The 17,012-nt window shown below is 49.6% G+C and overlaps 1 protein-coding gene across 3 annotated transcripts in view; it reads left to right on the forward strand.

Moving 5' to 3' along the window:
* The first annotated feature begins 2,265 nt into the window (after window positions 1–2,265).
* The window catches only part of ASTN2 (astrotactin 2), a 976,097-nt gene continuing 961,350 nt past the window's right edge, over window positions 2,266–17,012 (forward strand). For all 3 annotated transcript variants that reach the window (XM_012472754.2, XM_064378516.1, XM_012472755.3), the window contains exon 1: window positions 2,266–2,698. In XM_012472754.2, coding sequence (XP_012328177.2) covers window positions 2,266–2,698 — 433 coding nt within the window. The remainder of the gene's footprint in view (window positions 2,699–17,012) is intronic.

The following is a 17,012-nucleotide window of genomic DNA, read 5'->3' on the forward strand; positions in this document are numbered from 1 at the left end:
TGAATGAAAGTGTTGGTCTCATTTGACAGGCCTTTGTACCAGAGGTCCCTGAAGGACTTGCACAGACTCTGCCTTCCATAAGGGAGCCCTTTTTTCCTGGTGTGCTCGTCTATAAATGGACTATGTCAGCATCTTTGAAGAAAGGGGCATAGAGAATCAGAAAGCCCCATTGCGGTGTATAGTGGTGGACTGTGAGGATACAAAGGAGAGACTGAGGGAGGCAAGGCGACATATTTTGGAGGAGTAAATGAACTAGAGCAGGCATCAGAGAGGCAGGAGACCGTTTAGACTCAGAGGACTTGAAAGGCCAGATTCCATGCCCCACCCCCACTCACCCTTTGGGTTCACAGATTAGTAAACTGAGACAGGAGAAGTGTAACTTACAAACCTCACAGACCTCACAAGGAAGTATATCCAACTGTGCTCATGTAGGTTTACCCTTCACAGCATCTTTGATGGGTGGGCTTTTCTAAGGTCACTGAGGACAGTGTAATTTAAGGGAAACAGTCAAGGCTTTGAAGTATAGTGTTCAAATCTCAGCTCTTCAGCTCATTAGCTATATGACCTTGGAAAATCCTTTCACCTCCCTGACCTCCTGATCTCAGTTTCCTCATATGGAAAATGGGAATCATAATACCCCACCTCATTGATTATGGTCATGTAAAAAAGCTAACATATGTACATGTCTGACACTTGGAGAACGCTTAAAAAACACTATTATTAAGTCCAAGGTCACAAAACGGCTTTTGCTTTTTCCCTTATTTTCAGGGCTCCGCCTTTATCCAACGTCCATAAAAAAAATGTGATGAGAGAGGAGAAAAGCAATTTATATGAAGGATTAAAGACAGAAAGGGGGAAAGAAACAGAAGAGGGAAGAGCTAAGAGAAAAGTGAATGCACAGAGACAGCACAAAAGGTGCAGATGGGTAAGCTAGACGGAGATGAGAAATGGCTCACAAATTATAGGGAAGAAGCATTTATAAGATTAAAGTCAAGATGAGGAGGAAGGAAATGAGTGGAGAGATGAAAGAGAAAACAGACAGGGAAGATGAAGAAAAGTAGGAGAGTGGAGAAGGGGGTGCACGGGCACTTGACCCCTGCAGAGGTGTCAGTTCCCTGGAGGGTGTCAGGTATGTGGGTCAGAGAGAGAGTCAGCCCAAGGCTAAAGGGTGCTGTATCTGAGGACCTAGCTCGACTGGAATCTAGAAAGACTGCTGGTGAAGAATTGGTGAGCACACCGGTTTTCTGGGACTTGGGCAGAGGATCCAAAAACCCCGGGAGCCAAGGACAGACAGAATAGTAGGTCTCTACCTCACACCCTTTTCAGGAATTTCACACAGAGAGCAGAAGCAGCCAAGTAGAGCTGCTCCAAGCTGGGAGTAGGGATCCAAAATAAAAGAGCGTGAGTAGGCTGGCTTGCAGGGCGCCAGCTAGGGGGCCAGCACAGGCCCGCTGCAGTCAGCTGGGAGGTCGGCGTTAGACGGTGGAGTTCGACGCCCCTCTGTCCATTAGCAATTAGTGCTACACTAAGTCCTGGATGGAGGGGAAAGGAAGGGCGCGGGTAGCGGGAAAATGAATGCCTGAGTTGAGGCCAAGTGGGTGAGAAGGGGGCTCTGAGGCCACAGGAAGTTATTTCAGACTGGAAACGGGTAGGAGATTGAAGACAGGATTTGTTCTTGGGCCTGAGGGGAGACAAAGTTAAGTCTTGGCCATCCAGGGGGCTCCCTATCCCCAAGAAGGCGGGGCCTTGAGCAAGGCCGGGCCCAGGTGCGCCCCCAGGTGCAGCCTCTGGGTTGAGCTGAAGGTGGGGTGAAGCCAGGAGAGCTGGGTTGGGTCGGGGGAGGGGGGCGTTGGTAGGACCCGCAGGGGCCCTAAGTATTAGAAATTTGGGGAGTTTGGGGAGGGGTGTTGTGGCTAAAAATGCTGTGAGGGCGGGATTGGGGGATCCTGGGAAAGGGGAGGGAGCGACTGGGACTTGCACGAGGCCGGGCGGAGCCTCCGAAACGCTCGGGGTCTGCGGGGGGAGCCGGAGACCGGGGACGGGCGGCGGGGCCCGGGGAGGCGGCGCGGGGGGGCGGTCCAGGGCCGATCGGGAGGCGGAGCCGGGAGCCGGGGGCTGCTGGCGAGCGGCTCTCTCGGCTCCTTAGCTCGGGCGTCCTGCTTCGCTTCGGCGTCCGCCGTCGCCGCCGCTGCCTCCTCTTCCTCCTTCGCCACCGCCACCGCCACCGCCGCCGCCGCCGGCCGCAGCACCGCAGCCCCTCCCGCCATGGCCGCCACCGGCGCCCGGCTCAGCCCCGGCCCCGGCTCGGGGTTCCTGGGGCCGCCGAGGCTCCGCTTCCACCCGGGGCCGCCGCCGCCGCTGCTGCTGCTGTTCCTGCTCTTGCTGCCGCCGCCGCCGCTGCTGGCCGGCGCCACCGCCGCTGCCTCGCGGGAGCCCGACAACCCGTGCCGGCTGAAGACCGTCACGGTGTCCACACTGCCCGCCCTGCGGGACAGCGACATCGGCTGGAGCGGCGCCCGCGCAGGGGCCGGAGCTGGGACCGGGGCCGGAGCCGCCGCCGCCGCGTCTCCGGGCTCTCCGGGCTCTGCCGGCACCGCCGCCGAGACGCGCCTCCTGCTCTTTGTGCGTAACGAGCTGCCGGGTCGCATCGCGGTGCAGGACGACCTGGACAACACAGAGCTGCCCTTCTTCACCCTGGGTAAGGCTGGGCGCCAGCACGCGCTGGATCCCAAGGAACCCCGAGCCCCTGCGTGAGGCCGGGCGGGTGGAAGCGCCCTGGGGATCCCGGTCCGGGGCTGCCCCGAGTGGGGTTGGCAGAGGGCAGAGGAGGGGCCCGGAGGTCGCACAGGTGGTTGGAAAGTAGCGTGGGGAGGAGGTCCTGAGAGCGCGCGGCGGGAGCCTGGGGGCGTGCCAGCCCTCCCGCAGTGGGATCCTGTCCCTCTGCCTCGAGCTCTGCAGGATCCATCCCGGACGCCGGAGACCCCATTCGCTGAAGGTGCTCTGGCTAGGGGCCGGGGCATCCCAGATCCTAAGCCATCTTCGGGTCGAGCCGCCCACTTCTCCTGCGGGCACCGTCACTGGCAGCCCGCCGTTCCCGCCCCCTCGCTCTCGCCTCGGAGTTGCGGGTTCTGCCCTTCCAGATGGATTTTCTTGAGAATCGGAGCGGAGTAGCTCCATGTGGAATCGCCCAACCCGCAAAAGCGTGGCTTCCGCATGGGCTGAGTGACCTTGGCCAAGTCGTTTCCCTTCTCTGGGCCTCAGTTTTGGCCATCTGTGAAATGGAGAGACTTGAGTGATTGCTGAGGACTGGGATTCCGAGTCCCAAGTCTCCATGTTTAGAGTCCCCCCTCTATCCGCGTTATCGGCTTCTTTTTCTACACACCTCCGGGCAGAGAGCAGGTTTGTCCTTGCAGCTCACTTCCTGGGCTAATAATAATAACTTAAAGGCAAGAAAAAAGGAAAGGAGAGGAGACAGGTGTGGGTGGGGGGCTCCAACGGAAAAGTTAATCAGAAAAGTTCGCCAGTAGCTTGCTGCCTGCTGGTTCCCTGCGCGAGTCCCGGAGGAGTCGGCCCTTCCGTGGAGCTGTGGGAAGCGCGGCTGATTTCCCACCCGGGTAATTGATAGCTTAATTATCTCGGAGAGCATTTACCAAAATGTTGTTCCCCTTAGCTCTCCCGCGCTCGCTGCTTCTCACTCTCCCCTCCCGTCTTGGGGGCGGGGGGCCTTATTGGTTGTTGGAGTCTGGCCAAGAACAGTGCCTGTGAGGCGCCAGGGGCTCGCCCAGACCACGAGCTCTTCTTCGCCGGGTCTTTGCCTTGGTGGGATCCGCCTCGGGCAACGCAGGGTGTCAGGCCCTCCAGGTGAGAACCTTTAGGATCCCTGAACCACCGAGGTTGACTCCTCTCTCAGCTGAAAAGACCCACAGAATAATCAGCGGACTAAGCTCCACTCTTCTGGTAGCCCTGATATTGTTAAAAGTATTTTTTGACCCACTCCTATCCTGTTATGCTACCGCCTCTGGGGATTTGAGTGAGTGCCAGTCGTTCTCCCGCTCTGAGCTTGAACCTCAGGGTTCGGGCCCCTGTACCCAACCTCGCAGGCTGTAATCTGAGCGTGCCGAACGTTTCAGGAGGCGAGGCAGCGGAGCGCCCTGCACGTTCCCCGGGGACTCCCCGCGGCGGCGCGTCTGGCGGCGACGCTCCAAGCACACACACACACACAGGCGCACACACGCGAGCGGACACACACAGATCGGTAGCTCTTCCCACGTGCACCCGTGGGGCTGCCCATGTCCGAGAAAGGGAAGGAGGGTGGAGGTGGTGTTCCTCAGGGCGCCGCCTGACTAACCTCAGGCTTGCCGCTGGCTCTTGCCACCTCCCCGTGGGGAAGGGTCCTTCTGGAGATACAGAAGGTATCCCTTCACTACCACTTCCAATCCTGGCCTTCTTTCATCCTTTAGAGCTCTCTACTCTGGGGTACTCTGAGAGATGAGGGGTAAAATTCCCCCTGCCCCACAAATGGCTGTTCAAGTAAAGGGGTGAGAAGGTCCTTGGGTATGGCCTGACTTGGCAGTGAGGACCACAGAGCATTCCAAGTCTCCTAGGATATGGAGGACCTGGGATTCCTGGAGCTGTCATATAGGTGCCCCCGGATTCCTGGAGCTGACGATCTTTGCCATTTTTAACTTTGGCTTTCGAACGGGATGCCTCTGAGCCTGGAGCAAGCTGGGTGAGGAGTTGAGTGAGGAACTGGAAGTCTTGACTACCCCAGGACCTGGCAACCTGCACAGGGAGCCTTCGCCCTCCTCAGATGCACGGCCCCTGAGCCTGGCAGCTGGGGACCCTCTGCCCCTTGGAGAGGACAGGGCTGGCCTCCTTGGCAGTGCTGAGCCCTTTGGATGCATGCAGGGGATGGGGTTCTTGCCTCCCCCTTTCCTCCCTAGCGCCCTGGACTGGCAGCTTTAGGCGCTCCCAACGGGGATTTGGCTAGCGAGGTAGTCACCAGATGGCTGGGTATAGCAGGAGCTGTGTAGGGAGACGTGGGATTTTTATTTGTGTTGGTCTTCGACTGTTTGTGTGTAAACACAGAGTGCACAATGAGCTCTGGGAGGGCCAAGCTGGCCGGAAATGAAGTTTCGTGGTGGCTGGGGGTTGGGGGGGGGGTGGTAGGGGTGAGGAGGGGGTGGTGGTGGGGGGGGTTAGGCTGATACTGTGAGTCATTTATGGCCATCTCTTTCCATTGTCCCAAGGCAGCCCCATCCCATCCCGACTTTTACACATCCTGCCCAGTGTTTGTCTCTGGTGAGTTGGGCATCTTTCACTATCAGCTTGTCAGTTCAGGGGAATTGGACATGGCCAGTGCCACAGCTGGGCATGCAAAGTTGGTAAATGCCACTCTGCCAATAGTGGGGAGTGTGGAGCCACCACTAGGGGGTGATGGTGTCCACCAAAGCCCTGTGGTCATGCTTTGGGTCCTGGGACCAGAATTAGTGGTGGTAAACAATCCCTGGCATTAAAGGGGGACAAAAAATGAAAATAAAAGGTGGAATTCTTACTCAAACTCCAGTAGGGGACCTTAAAGTAATTTTGCACACACCGTCTCCCATCTGTATGCTCCAAGGTCACCTTCATACATAGCCCAGCCTCCCTCCATTCTGCCTCTTTTGTTTCAGTTATCGACTACTATTGGTAATAACCAGACTGTCAGCAAGTCTTTTTTTTTTTTCCAGATCCTTTCCTTTTTTTTTTAAATTTCTAGTCTCCCTATGAAATTCCAGCCTGCCTTAAGTAGATGGAAGTTTTCTTCAGATGTGAAATATCTCCCAAGTTTGTTTGCCTGGGACTCTTCTTTAGATTGTTATTGTAAGTCAATGACATTGACAAAGTGAATCTCCCTGAAAGTGATCAAAGAATAACAAATAGTTATTGAATCCTTAATGTGGTGCTAAGAGCTTTCTTCCTGCCTTGTATTATTAATTCACATAACATATATGGAGTGGGCTCTACTGTTACTCCCATTTGCCAGATGAGGAAGCATTTTTGAAGAGGTCAAGCAAGTAATCCAAAGTCACGCTGGGAATAAATGGCCAGACCTGGAACTGGAATCCTGGTCTGCCAGACACCTACATTCTTGTATGTTGCTAAACTGGCATTCTGAAGCAAATATGAAAATTTTGCAGGGCGTGGTGCTGAGTAGAGGGATAACAATCATCAAGATTGTCAGACAAAGACAAGAGCCTTTCTGCAAAGGAACTTTAGCTGCCTTGGTGAGCTGACCTATGTAAGTAAGTTTGAAAGTGAAACATGAGTTAAATGACATCCGATGACCCTGCCAGCTCAAAAGTTTCAGGACTCATGGATGTCAAAGGTCATTTCATTTATTGGTGCCAATGAGTGATGGAGATGATACATTCTGTGGCATCAGGGAAGGAAGGCATCTCTGTAGACTAGGAGAAGATTGGGGACACTTTCTGGAACAGAAAGAACCTGAACTAGGCCTTGGAGGATTTAATAGGCAAAATGAGGAGAAATTGAATGCTAAAATGCAGCTTAGAAATTTAACGCTGGTTGGAATCTGGAAATCTCAGCTCTGGCTCACTGTGACCTTGAATAAGTCATTTATCCCCCAGAGCTTCAATTCTTTCTGCTGCAATATGAGTGGGTAGATGAGCTCTAAAATAATCCTTTCGTGTAAAGATTCTATGAACTTGAAGTGCCCTGACCTACTCCGTGACTCTGATAGCTCCTCTTGCTTTGTACTGTTTTCCTTTACTGGTAACATGAGGGTGGTGGGAAGGACTGATAGAAAAGAAAGAAGTTGAGCAGGAACAACTGCCAGCCCGGGCTTCTAAGGTGAACCTGAATGTCACTCAGTCGTCACTTACCCCCAGGCAGCCCCTGGGGTCTGGTTGTGGATTTTGCTTTTATGTCCACAGGTAGGGAAATGTCATCCTTTTTACTGTGCTTGATAGTGGTCAGGCAAGACTGATTGCCACCTGCTTTGATTCAGCAAAAGCAGGTAAAAGCAATCAAATTGAGTAAGCACGCACTGTCAACATTTTTTGGTAATTTGCTTTGCCATATCAACCTGACAGGAGAAGTGTGTGCTCTGTTTTGGGGGGAGGGAGTGTGAAAAAAACTATTCATTAGTCTGTGTTTAAATACACCTGCATATATAGAGCTGGCAGTGTCCCGAAGGACCATCCCAAAGGATGCTTTTTGCAAGAAGCTGATGGCCTAGAGGAAGGAGGAAGATACAGTTTGAAATGCCAATTTGTTCAGGTCTGCAAAGGTTTCTTGAAAAAGTGAGGGTCCAGCAACCTGGCCAGAGGAATTGCTGGGTGAAGGGAGTTTAGCCTAAGAAAAGCAATCCATGGAGGGCTGGAAAACCTTCCTTTAAATGTCAACAATGAGCTGAGTGTGGTGGCTACTTGGGAGGCTGAAGCAGAGGAATCACTTATGCCCAGGAGTTTCAGGCTGCAGTGAGCTGTGCCCATGCCACTGCACTCCAGCCTGGGTGGCAGGGGAGACCCTAAAGAAAAGTCTACACAATGAAGAGTATGTTTTCTTTTGGAGAGGGGGAGGGTGCCTAATTCTAAAGAATGTCTCAAAAGATCTGAAAGGATAAAGCTGAGTCCTACAGGAGGCTGTGTGCCCTGGAGCTGTTCAACAACCTAGTATGCTGACCCCTAATGGTGGTACAACCCACCTTATAGGTATTCAAGCACAGACTGGACCTCTGTTTGTCAGGCATTTAAAGAAAGGACCCACACCCTTGCGGATATTTAGGCTGTATACCCTTATTGCTTTCTGGTTTGGTTTTAAAGATGAACACCCTTTATTTGGAGGGAGGAAAAATGCTTACAAATAGTCATAAGCTGTGTCTTCTCTAGGGGTTTCTGACCACAGAATGTTCATTAGCATCAATTCCAGTGTTCTTTTCTGCATGTGTGTGAGAGAGATTCTGGGATGGGGAAGTGAGTAAATTTGATTTCTTGAAACAAAGATAGGTTTAAAACAATGTATGTTATTTCTTCATTTGGGCACTAAGTCCCTTACTGCTAATTGAGGTATTTGAGTAGCACTCAAACTTCAAGTTCCCATCTTGATGTGATGGTCCAGGTTTCTGGGACATTGTAAATAAGGGTCTTGGGTGAGGTGGTGTTTAGTGGCCTCTGATCTGATTCTTCTACTCTTTTCCACTCAAGTCCCTCACTTCATACCCCACCCCACTTCTTGCCATCTCAAAGCTGATGAAATTTAATGATCAGGGCAGAGTGAAATCGGTTGTCTCTCCTCAGAAAGTACTAAGTTACTGAGACAGTATAGGGCAGAGAGAGGGAAGAGTTAACTTTAGCCGTCAGTGAGGCTCAGATTTGCTACTTCTTGGGGGATCAGTGATACCAACCGAGGCAACAGAGCTCTGCAAGCTTTGGCGAGACCCATGGCTTGATCATTTTCCTGAACTGGGTCCTCGGTCTGCAAGATTTTTCTGTGGTTTTAATTTATAGCAGGTGCAGCAGGAGGATTGAGTAGGCCTTTGGCTGGCAAAGGCTCCTGCTTCTCACCTCCTTGCTTTGTTATACACCAAGCCTGTCTTCCATAGGACATTGTGAACATGTGTGATGTGGGGAGAGGAGGATAGAGACTGACAGTGACCTCTTAAATGAAGTCTGGGAAACTGTCACCACAACCATCGACTTTGATGGGCTCCCAGAATCACACACTTGCAGGGCATTGAATTCACCCCATTCATTTTATATGGTAATATTGAGGCCTAGACAAGGGAGGAAACCTACCCTACAGTTCAAATTTAAGCCCAGTTGTGTTGAATCCCACACTGTGCCTCTTTCTATCACATTGCTGGGCCTCTCACAGGAGGCATTGGGTTTAAACATATTACAGAGTCTACAAGTTTGTTCAACATCATAAAGGAGGCTACTCTTTTTCCTTCTTCCCCTGCCAAAAAAAAATCTAAAAGGAAAAATCTCCTTAGGGAAATTGAATTGGTTTTCCTGCCTGAGTATCCCACTGATTGGCTCCAGTCTCTCCTAAGCACCTGAGCTGATGGGTTTTGTTCTGGGGCAGAAGGAAGCCTTACTGCCTTTCACCCTAGCTGCCTTTGGGAGTGGGTGGAGGAAGTCTGCTGTTTTCCAGGAAAGGAGAAAAAGAGTCAGGTTTAACCTTGGGGTGGAGCAGCATTAGAGGAGGCTTCCTTTCCAGAGCTGATACTCTCCCAGGTCTCATACTGACCAGCTAGTGGCAACAAAAGATGAACTATAGTGAGAGAGTGAGCTGGTTTTTCTTTCCTTGCAGCAGAGAGGACAGCCTCTGTCCCAGAAAGAGGCAGGCAGCAATGCTCAGTGAGTTGTTCTTAGCTCTAGCACTTGCTCTCTCCTTTCACGGGCTTTTCTCTACTGACTGTAGCTCTTTTGGACAATAGCCCCCCAAAAGAACTTCCTTTTGAATGGAAAAGGAGTGGGTGGTAACTACACAATACAGGATTCAAGACTGAAATATGTGTAGCTTTCTTACTAGCATTCTAGAATCTATAAGCATCCAAGTCTGTGAGTGGGAATTTGACAAGGATGTTGTAGGTTACAAACTATGAAGGGAAACCATTTCTTCATCCCCAGGGCCTCAACACTTCTGTCTACTACAATTTCAACAGTCAACGCACTGGTCTGTCCACCTGTAGTCTTATCCCCTCTAATCCATCCTCTGTACTTGCAGGCAAAGTGATTTTATTAAAAGCCCAAATCTGATAATGGCCATCCTCTTGTAAAGCACTTCACTGGTTCCCCATTGTTCTGAGGATGATGAATTTCCCCTCCCTAATGTAGTAGTACAAGATCCCTGATCACACTCTGCCAGATCATTCTCTACTAAGAACCCTTCCTTCTTATTCAGCACCTCTGTCTCACTACGCCCTTGGGAAATTCTTTCTCACCTTTCGAGAGCGAATTCAGGTGTCAACTTATTTTTGAAGCCTTTTCTGACCCCTCCACACCAGAGTTGAACACCCTGAGCCTTGGTGCCCACCGTCAATAAAGACTACTATAATCATAGCCAGGGCCTTTGAATGACTGAGCACCAGTGATGTGAGAGGCACTGTTCTATGTGCCTAGGATACATCAGAGGACAAAAGACAGAGATCTCTGCATTCAAGAGCTTTTATTTCTCTCTCCCCCCCACCACCCCGCCGTGTGTGTGTATGTGTGTGTGTGCGCGCGCACGCGCGTGCATGCGTGTGTGTGTGTGTGTGTGTTGGGAGGGGACAATGACAATGGACATAATAAGTAAATTAGTATGTGAGAAGATGAAATTCTATGAAAAAAGGGAAAAACTAAAGCAGAGAATCAAGAGTTCTGAGATAAGGAGATGGGTTTTAATATTAAATAGGATAGGATGAGAAGAGCTTATTGAGAATATGAGATTGGAACAAAGGCTAAAAGCAGGCGAAGGAGTTAGCCAAGCAGATATCTAGGAAAAGCACATTCCAGGCAGAGAACAGCTCCAGCGATTATTTAGCTTAGGAGCACACCTGGACCTTTGAAGGGACAGCATGAAGGTCGGTGTGGCCTGAATACAGTGAACAAATGGTGGTGGGGGCGGTGCAGGAAAGAACGTCAGAGAAGAAAAGACCCCAGTCATGTAGGGCCGTACGGACTCGGGATTTGGGCTTTGACTCTGAATGAAATGAAGAGCTCTGCAGGATTTTAAGCGAACAAGTGCCAAGGTCTGACTTCTGTTTCAAAAGAATTCCCCACTGCTCCGTACAGGAGAAACCACGGGTCCAGGAAAGCCTGAGGAGTCTCTACCGATGGAAAGTAATGGTGGCTTGGAGCAGAGTGAGAGCAGAATTTACTCTGTGTGTTTCCTCATCTGTCTCACACTGCTTGCCTGTGTATCCTGTGAACAGCGAACGGACCTTCTTCATCTCTGGGGCTGTGGTGACCTACCCTTTATTTGGCACATCGTAGGTGTACAGGAGGTCTTAGAGAGCTAGAACTCTGGGTTTGCTAAGTGTCATCTCAGAATCCATAGTGGACAGAACTTGAGATGGGCTGAAATTGCACTCACCTGCTAAGGGTGAGCCTAAACACCACCCATCCCACAGAGCCTTCCCTCTTCTGAGCACTCATAGCCATTGATGCTACCTTCTCCTGTCTCCTGATTATTTTGGGGTGATTGCAGGATGGCTAATGAGAAGAGTGTGATTACAGGAAAGAGCCCTGTGTTTGGAGAAGGCTCTGTCTTGAGCAGCTTGGAAGCCACGTAAAAGATTAGAACCGTTTGCATGGTAGCAAACAAAGAGACAATACAAGTTTCGGGGAAATGATACACCATGGTTCTGGAACTATCAAGTATCAGAAATAGAAAAATTAGGACATTATCTAAATGAAACAATTGTGTATAAAGATGGGGAAATCAAGGTCACCAAGTCAGTAATAAAACAGATACCAGATCCCAGATCTACTGACCCCTGTGTGTTTTCCTTCCATCTTAGGGAAGGGCAGCTGGGCAACTGGGGACAGGAGGAGTTGGAATTCCAGAGTTGTAAGGTAACTGGACTTTATCATCCCGGCATAGGATAGGCTATGAAAACCATGACCATTTATATAACATGTACTAAGTCCCGGGTGGCATGATGGTACAATTGTTATCTCATTTATTCTTTCCACAGTGCTGAAGGACAGATGTAGTTCATTCCATGTTATAGGGTGAGCTCTGAGGCTCAGAGGAGTGAAGGAACCTACTCAAGATCACACAGCTGTTATACAGCTAAGCTCAGTCTAAACCCAGGGCTGCCTGGTTCCATAGTCTATGTGCTGTCTGCCCTACATGCGGCATCGAACAAGAGGTGCTCTCAACTTTTCATCTCTAGACTCTTTTACTTATTATGTCACCTTCTTCTCATTAACACGAAGGTGCAGACGTTTCTTATACAGAAACTTCAGGTGTGACAGCTTCACAGGCCCGAGGGACTGAGCACCTTATTCTTTGCTGCCAGGAGCTGACTCAGCAGCTCTCCAGGCCCCTTCGCATGCTCCTTGCTGCTTTGCCAAGAGAGCTTCAGGCCTTGTCTCATACTCTCCAGAGGCCCCTCGTTATTCCTGGACCCACTTGACAAGCAAACTCCTATGTTTCTGTGCCTTCTTGGTTTCCTGCCTCTCTCTCTCCCTTCCTCTCTTCTTTCTACCTTCCCTCCTTTCCTCCCCATCCCCTTTCTTCCTCCTTTTTTCCCTTTTCTTCTCTCCTCCCAAATCTTAGAGAGTTGTCACCTTCTGCTCTGCCAAGTGTTTACTAGGGGACCAGTGATCTAGTGTCCTCTGAGAAATTTGTGTAAGCTCTATGTCCTTTTTTGGGAAATGACCAGGGTGTCTGGTGTCTGAGATGTAGCTGCCGTCTGGCTAGGTGAACTTGCTTCTCACTCCTGCTCAATCTCGAGTTGAAATTTGTCCACTCAGTACCTTTAGCATCATTGTGTGCAGTCCGTTTTTGTGCTTCCTCCTTGAAGATGGGATCTATATTATATGTATAGACACACACACGCACACACACACACATACATATAATTTATTATAATGCTGTAACAATCCAAATATATGGTGTATCCTTCGAGGTAAAATGTGCCTTTGAGGTCCAGCCCAACTCCTTCATCTACCTAGCGAAGACAAGTACATTTTCCAAGGTCCTGCAGCTAATCCATAGCACAACCAAGTCTCTGGCTCAGGTCCTCTGTGCTGAAGCGGGACTTTTGCCAGGTCTGAGGACCAAAAGCCCCGGGATCAAATCCCGGATGTGCTAATTCCTAGCTTTAGATTTATGTCTGCCACTTCTCAGAGCCACTGCTTACTCATCAATAAAGTGAAGAAAACGTAATAGTCACTCAGATTTGGAGAGCCCTCCATAACCACATTTCAGTCAGCACCGGGCACTGTGCACACTTTTTACTTACACTAAGCTGTGTGATCCTTATGGAGATAGTGTGTGCAAAGCACCTAGCGTAGCGTCTGGCATACAGCTTGGGTTCTGTGCCTCTTCGCCACCTGGAGTCCTTTTCTTGGAAGGTGGTGGAGGTATGAATCAGTAATGAATGTGAATTTCCTTTCCCCTCCCCCTCTTTCCACTCCCTCATGCTCTGCTTATGCCTTCTCTCTCTCTACCTCCCCTCCTCCCCAGCAAGGCAAAAAAGGATGAAATTGACCATTGATGTCTGCTCATTCTCTTGGAGCTGGAGGAAGCTGGGGGAAGCAGGGAATTCCGGGTTGTTTGAGGACAGTTGGGACAGAAGAGCTCTTAGAGACTGAGCCTAAGGCAGGTGGGTGTTGTGGGAGCAGGCGGGGCCGAATCTTCTCCCTTCTGGTGGAGGCTGGCTGACAAAGCCTTGCTCTCATGCACCCAGGGAAGTCACGAGTGGCTTTGCAAGCAGCCGAAAAGGGAAGGAACATTTCCATTAGCAGAATCAGCAGTAAAGAGATTTCCAGTCACAGTAATAGCTGCATTTGGGGGAATCATTTCAGTGGTTGCTGTGGGCGGAGGAGGGAAGGGGGTGGGGCATCAGGGGAAGGCACAGAGCTGGGAGATAGCACCAAATGAGAGCCAGGTGCCAGACAGTGTAACTATTCAGGAGCAGGACTGGTCCTTTGACAAACATTCTGGATTCCCTATTGTCCTCCAAATGGACAGAGCTCCATTCTAGAGGGTCCCCATGGGAGGCTGCACACTTATTCAATGCTGCCTTTCCTCTGAATATCTGAATTACTCTTTTCAAGACTTTTACGGCCAGCAGCAACTTCATTGGCTCCTGGGATTTGCAGGTGGAAGAGTTCCCAGATTATTTAACCCAGGCTTTCCTCAAGTTAGCTGCTCATCAAAATCACCCTAGACCTCAGGTTCTCAAGAGCAGACCTGCTGAGGCTCCTGGGGAGAGGCCTGGGAATCTGAACTTCAGCAAAGGTACTGACACCCTGGCCTGTACCTGGAGGACCTCTGTGAAGTGGAGCCCTGTGAGAAGCTCCTTAGCCTCATCCTCTGATGCTCCTTTCCTCCCTCGAGGCTCTAGCCTCATTAATGACTTGTAAATGTCTGAGGGCAACATGGTCATTCTATTCTCTCTGTTTAGATTGTTTTCCTACTCCAGGTTCACCTGGCCAACTCCTAGACTTAGCTCTATCATCTCCTCTAAGGGGTGTCATCTCTAAGATGCCTTCTCTTTCTCCTCTTGGGCTTAGGTTTCTTTTTCCTGTAGGCCTATACACCCCTCATCATACCACTACCACCCTACCCCCGTAGGCTGCTATAGTTAGCATAGAAAAATACAGAATGCCAAGTTAAAGTCCAAATAAATAATGAATACTTGTTTAGTGTAAGTATGCTCCATGCAGTATTTTGGACATACTTATACTAAAAATGTCTCGCTGACTATCTGAAATCCAGAGTGAACTGAGCGTCCTTTATTTTATTCAGAAGCCAGTGGGAAACCTGTGTTTCTCTCCTTCTTACCTGGGATCATACTATTGATGTGTGATTTGTACCCCCCAAACCTGCTCTACCCACTTCTCCCCATCTCAGGAAATCAAACTATTATTAGCCTAGTTTTTCAAGCTAAGCAGTCACTCTTCATCCATTTCCTTGCCTCTCATCCTTTCAGTCAGCTAACCCTGATGGTTTTGCTTCTAAAATTATTTTCAGGCAGGGCATAGTGGCTCATGCCTGTAATCTCAACTCTTTGGGGGCAGAGGCAGGCAGACCACTTTAGGTCAGGAGTTTAAGACCAGCTTGGCCAACATGATAAAACCCCAGCTCTACTAAAAATACAAAAATTAGCCGGGCATGGTGGCAGGTGCTAGTAATCCCAGTTACACGGGAGGCCAGGAGAGTCTCTTGAACTTGGGAGATGGTGGTTGCAGTGAGTTGAAGTCGCACCACTGCACTCCAGCCTAGGGGACAGAGCAAGACTCTGTCTAAAAAAACACCACCACCACCACAAAAAGATGTTCAGAATTCACTCTTGGTAATTTCCACTGGCATCCCCTTCATCCAAGCTGCCAGCCTTTTCCACATCAGCCTCCTAACTGGTCTTCCCGCTGCCTCTCCATTCTCTGTCCTTTCCTTATGCCATACTACACATGCCCATGGGCTAAATCTAGAATGTTGCTTTTTTTTTTCCAGCCCATAAACCTATTAATTTTTTTAAAATAGTTGACAAAAACGCCAGGTGCGGTGGCTCACACCTGTAATCCCAGCACTTTGGGAGGCCGAGGCTGGTGGATCACAAGGTCAAGAGATCGAGACCATCCTGGTCAACATGGTGAAACCCCGTCTCTACTAAAAATACAAAAAATTAGCTGGACATGGTGGCGCGTGCCTGTAATCCCAGCTACTCAGGAGGCTGAGGCAGGAGAATTGCCTGAACCCAGGAGGCGGAGGTTGCGGTGAGCCGAGATCGCGCCATTGGACTCCAGCCTGGGTAACAAGAGCGAAACTCCTTCTCACACACAAAAAAATAGTTGACAAAAAGTCAAAAGAAAAATATTTATTGACATGTGACAATCATGAAATTCAGATGTCGGTACCTGTAAATAAAAGTGTACTGGAACACGGCCACACTTCTTTGTTACGTGTTGTCTGTGGCTGCTTATGTTCTATAATGACAAAGTCAAGCAGTGGCAATAGAGTGTCTGGCCTGCAGAGCTTAAAATATTTATTAACTGGCCCTTTACAGAAAATGTTGGTCAACTTCTGCTCTACACAGTAACCAGCATGAGATCTTCCAAAAAACAAATTCCCTGTTAACAACCTGCAATTCCTTCTCACTGCCTTGGGGATAAAATCCTTATTCTTTTTCAGGGTCTACAAAACCCTAAATAATTTGCCTTTTTCTCTGAGTTGTCTTCCACTATTTTCTCCCTTGCTCACGAAACTCAAATATTACCTCCTCCAAGTAGTCTTGCTGGACCAAAGTAGCGACATTATTCGCCACACTCAGCCATCTCAATTGTTTTTAAAAGCCAGGTTCTTGGAGGTAGGGAGTGTGTCTTGTTCATCAATTTTGACTACTTGGTTGAGGAACATCACACAGTAGGTTCTGAGTAGATATTTTCTGGCAAAATAGGCAGAAATGGAGGTGATAGTTCAGAGGGAACACTACCTGATCAGGTTGTTCTCTTGCTTATTAGGAGGAGGATTCCAGAATCTAAAGTTTATAAAGAATGTTCAGCAGTACCTGGCACTTAGTACATGCTACCTATGTGCTTGTTAAATAAACAAAAAGCAAATAAGCTTGTACCTTAGTCCCTAATACCAGGCCCCGCCTCACCTCCTTTGCAGGTGGAGAGAATTTAAAATCACTCGAAGCAAGTCATGTGGGTAAAGATCTCGTGGAACCTAGAGGCAATATAATGTGGTGGAGGGGACTACAACCAGGCATTGCGGGTTTTGGTCCCAGTTCCGCTGGGTGTCTGTGGTCAAGTCTCTTTCTCTTTCCAGGCTTTCCCTCATCTCTAATGCAATGAGATTAAACTAAGTGATCCTAGGAGCCCAGGAGGGAGAGAAGGGTTCCCTCTGGGAACTTCTGAGGCTGAAGTTACAGTTAGATAAAGCTTTCTCCTTCCCTTCTCTCTCTATCCTTTCTGGGCTTCTGAAGATCAAACGCTTAGCTCTGAACCCAGGTGTGACTAGAGTTTTCAAGCCCAGTCTCACACTAATTTATTAGGGAACTTTCTTCAATTACTTTCTCTTTAGAGGGAGACTGCCCAAAGTAACCAATTAATGGTCTGCCAATGGCGGGGCTCCTACTGTCCCTCCCTCCCCTCTTCTCTCTCTCTTTTTTATTGTCCTGAGCTCTTTAATCCACCTCTCCAAACCACAGAAGCCTCTAGGGAATTGCTCCCACTCACCTGCCTCCCTGCTTCCAGGAGGGAACAGAAGGTCTGTCCTCCCCACAAAAGGACAGCAGGTGGAAAGGCTGATGGCTGAGAAAGAGCAGCTGCAGAGCTAGGAAAACC

The sequence above is a fragment of the Aotus nancymaae genome, unplaced genomic scaffold (genome assembly GCF_030222135.1).
Source record: "Aotus nancymaae isolate 86718 unplaced genomic scaffold, 86718_ANA_hifiasm-v0.15.2.pri h1tg000003l, whole genome shotgun sequence".
Taxonomy (NCBI): Eukaryota; Metazoa; Chordata; class Mammalia; order Primates; family Aotidae; genus Aotus; species Aotus nancymaae.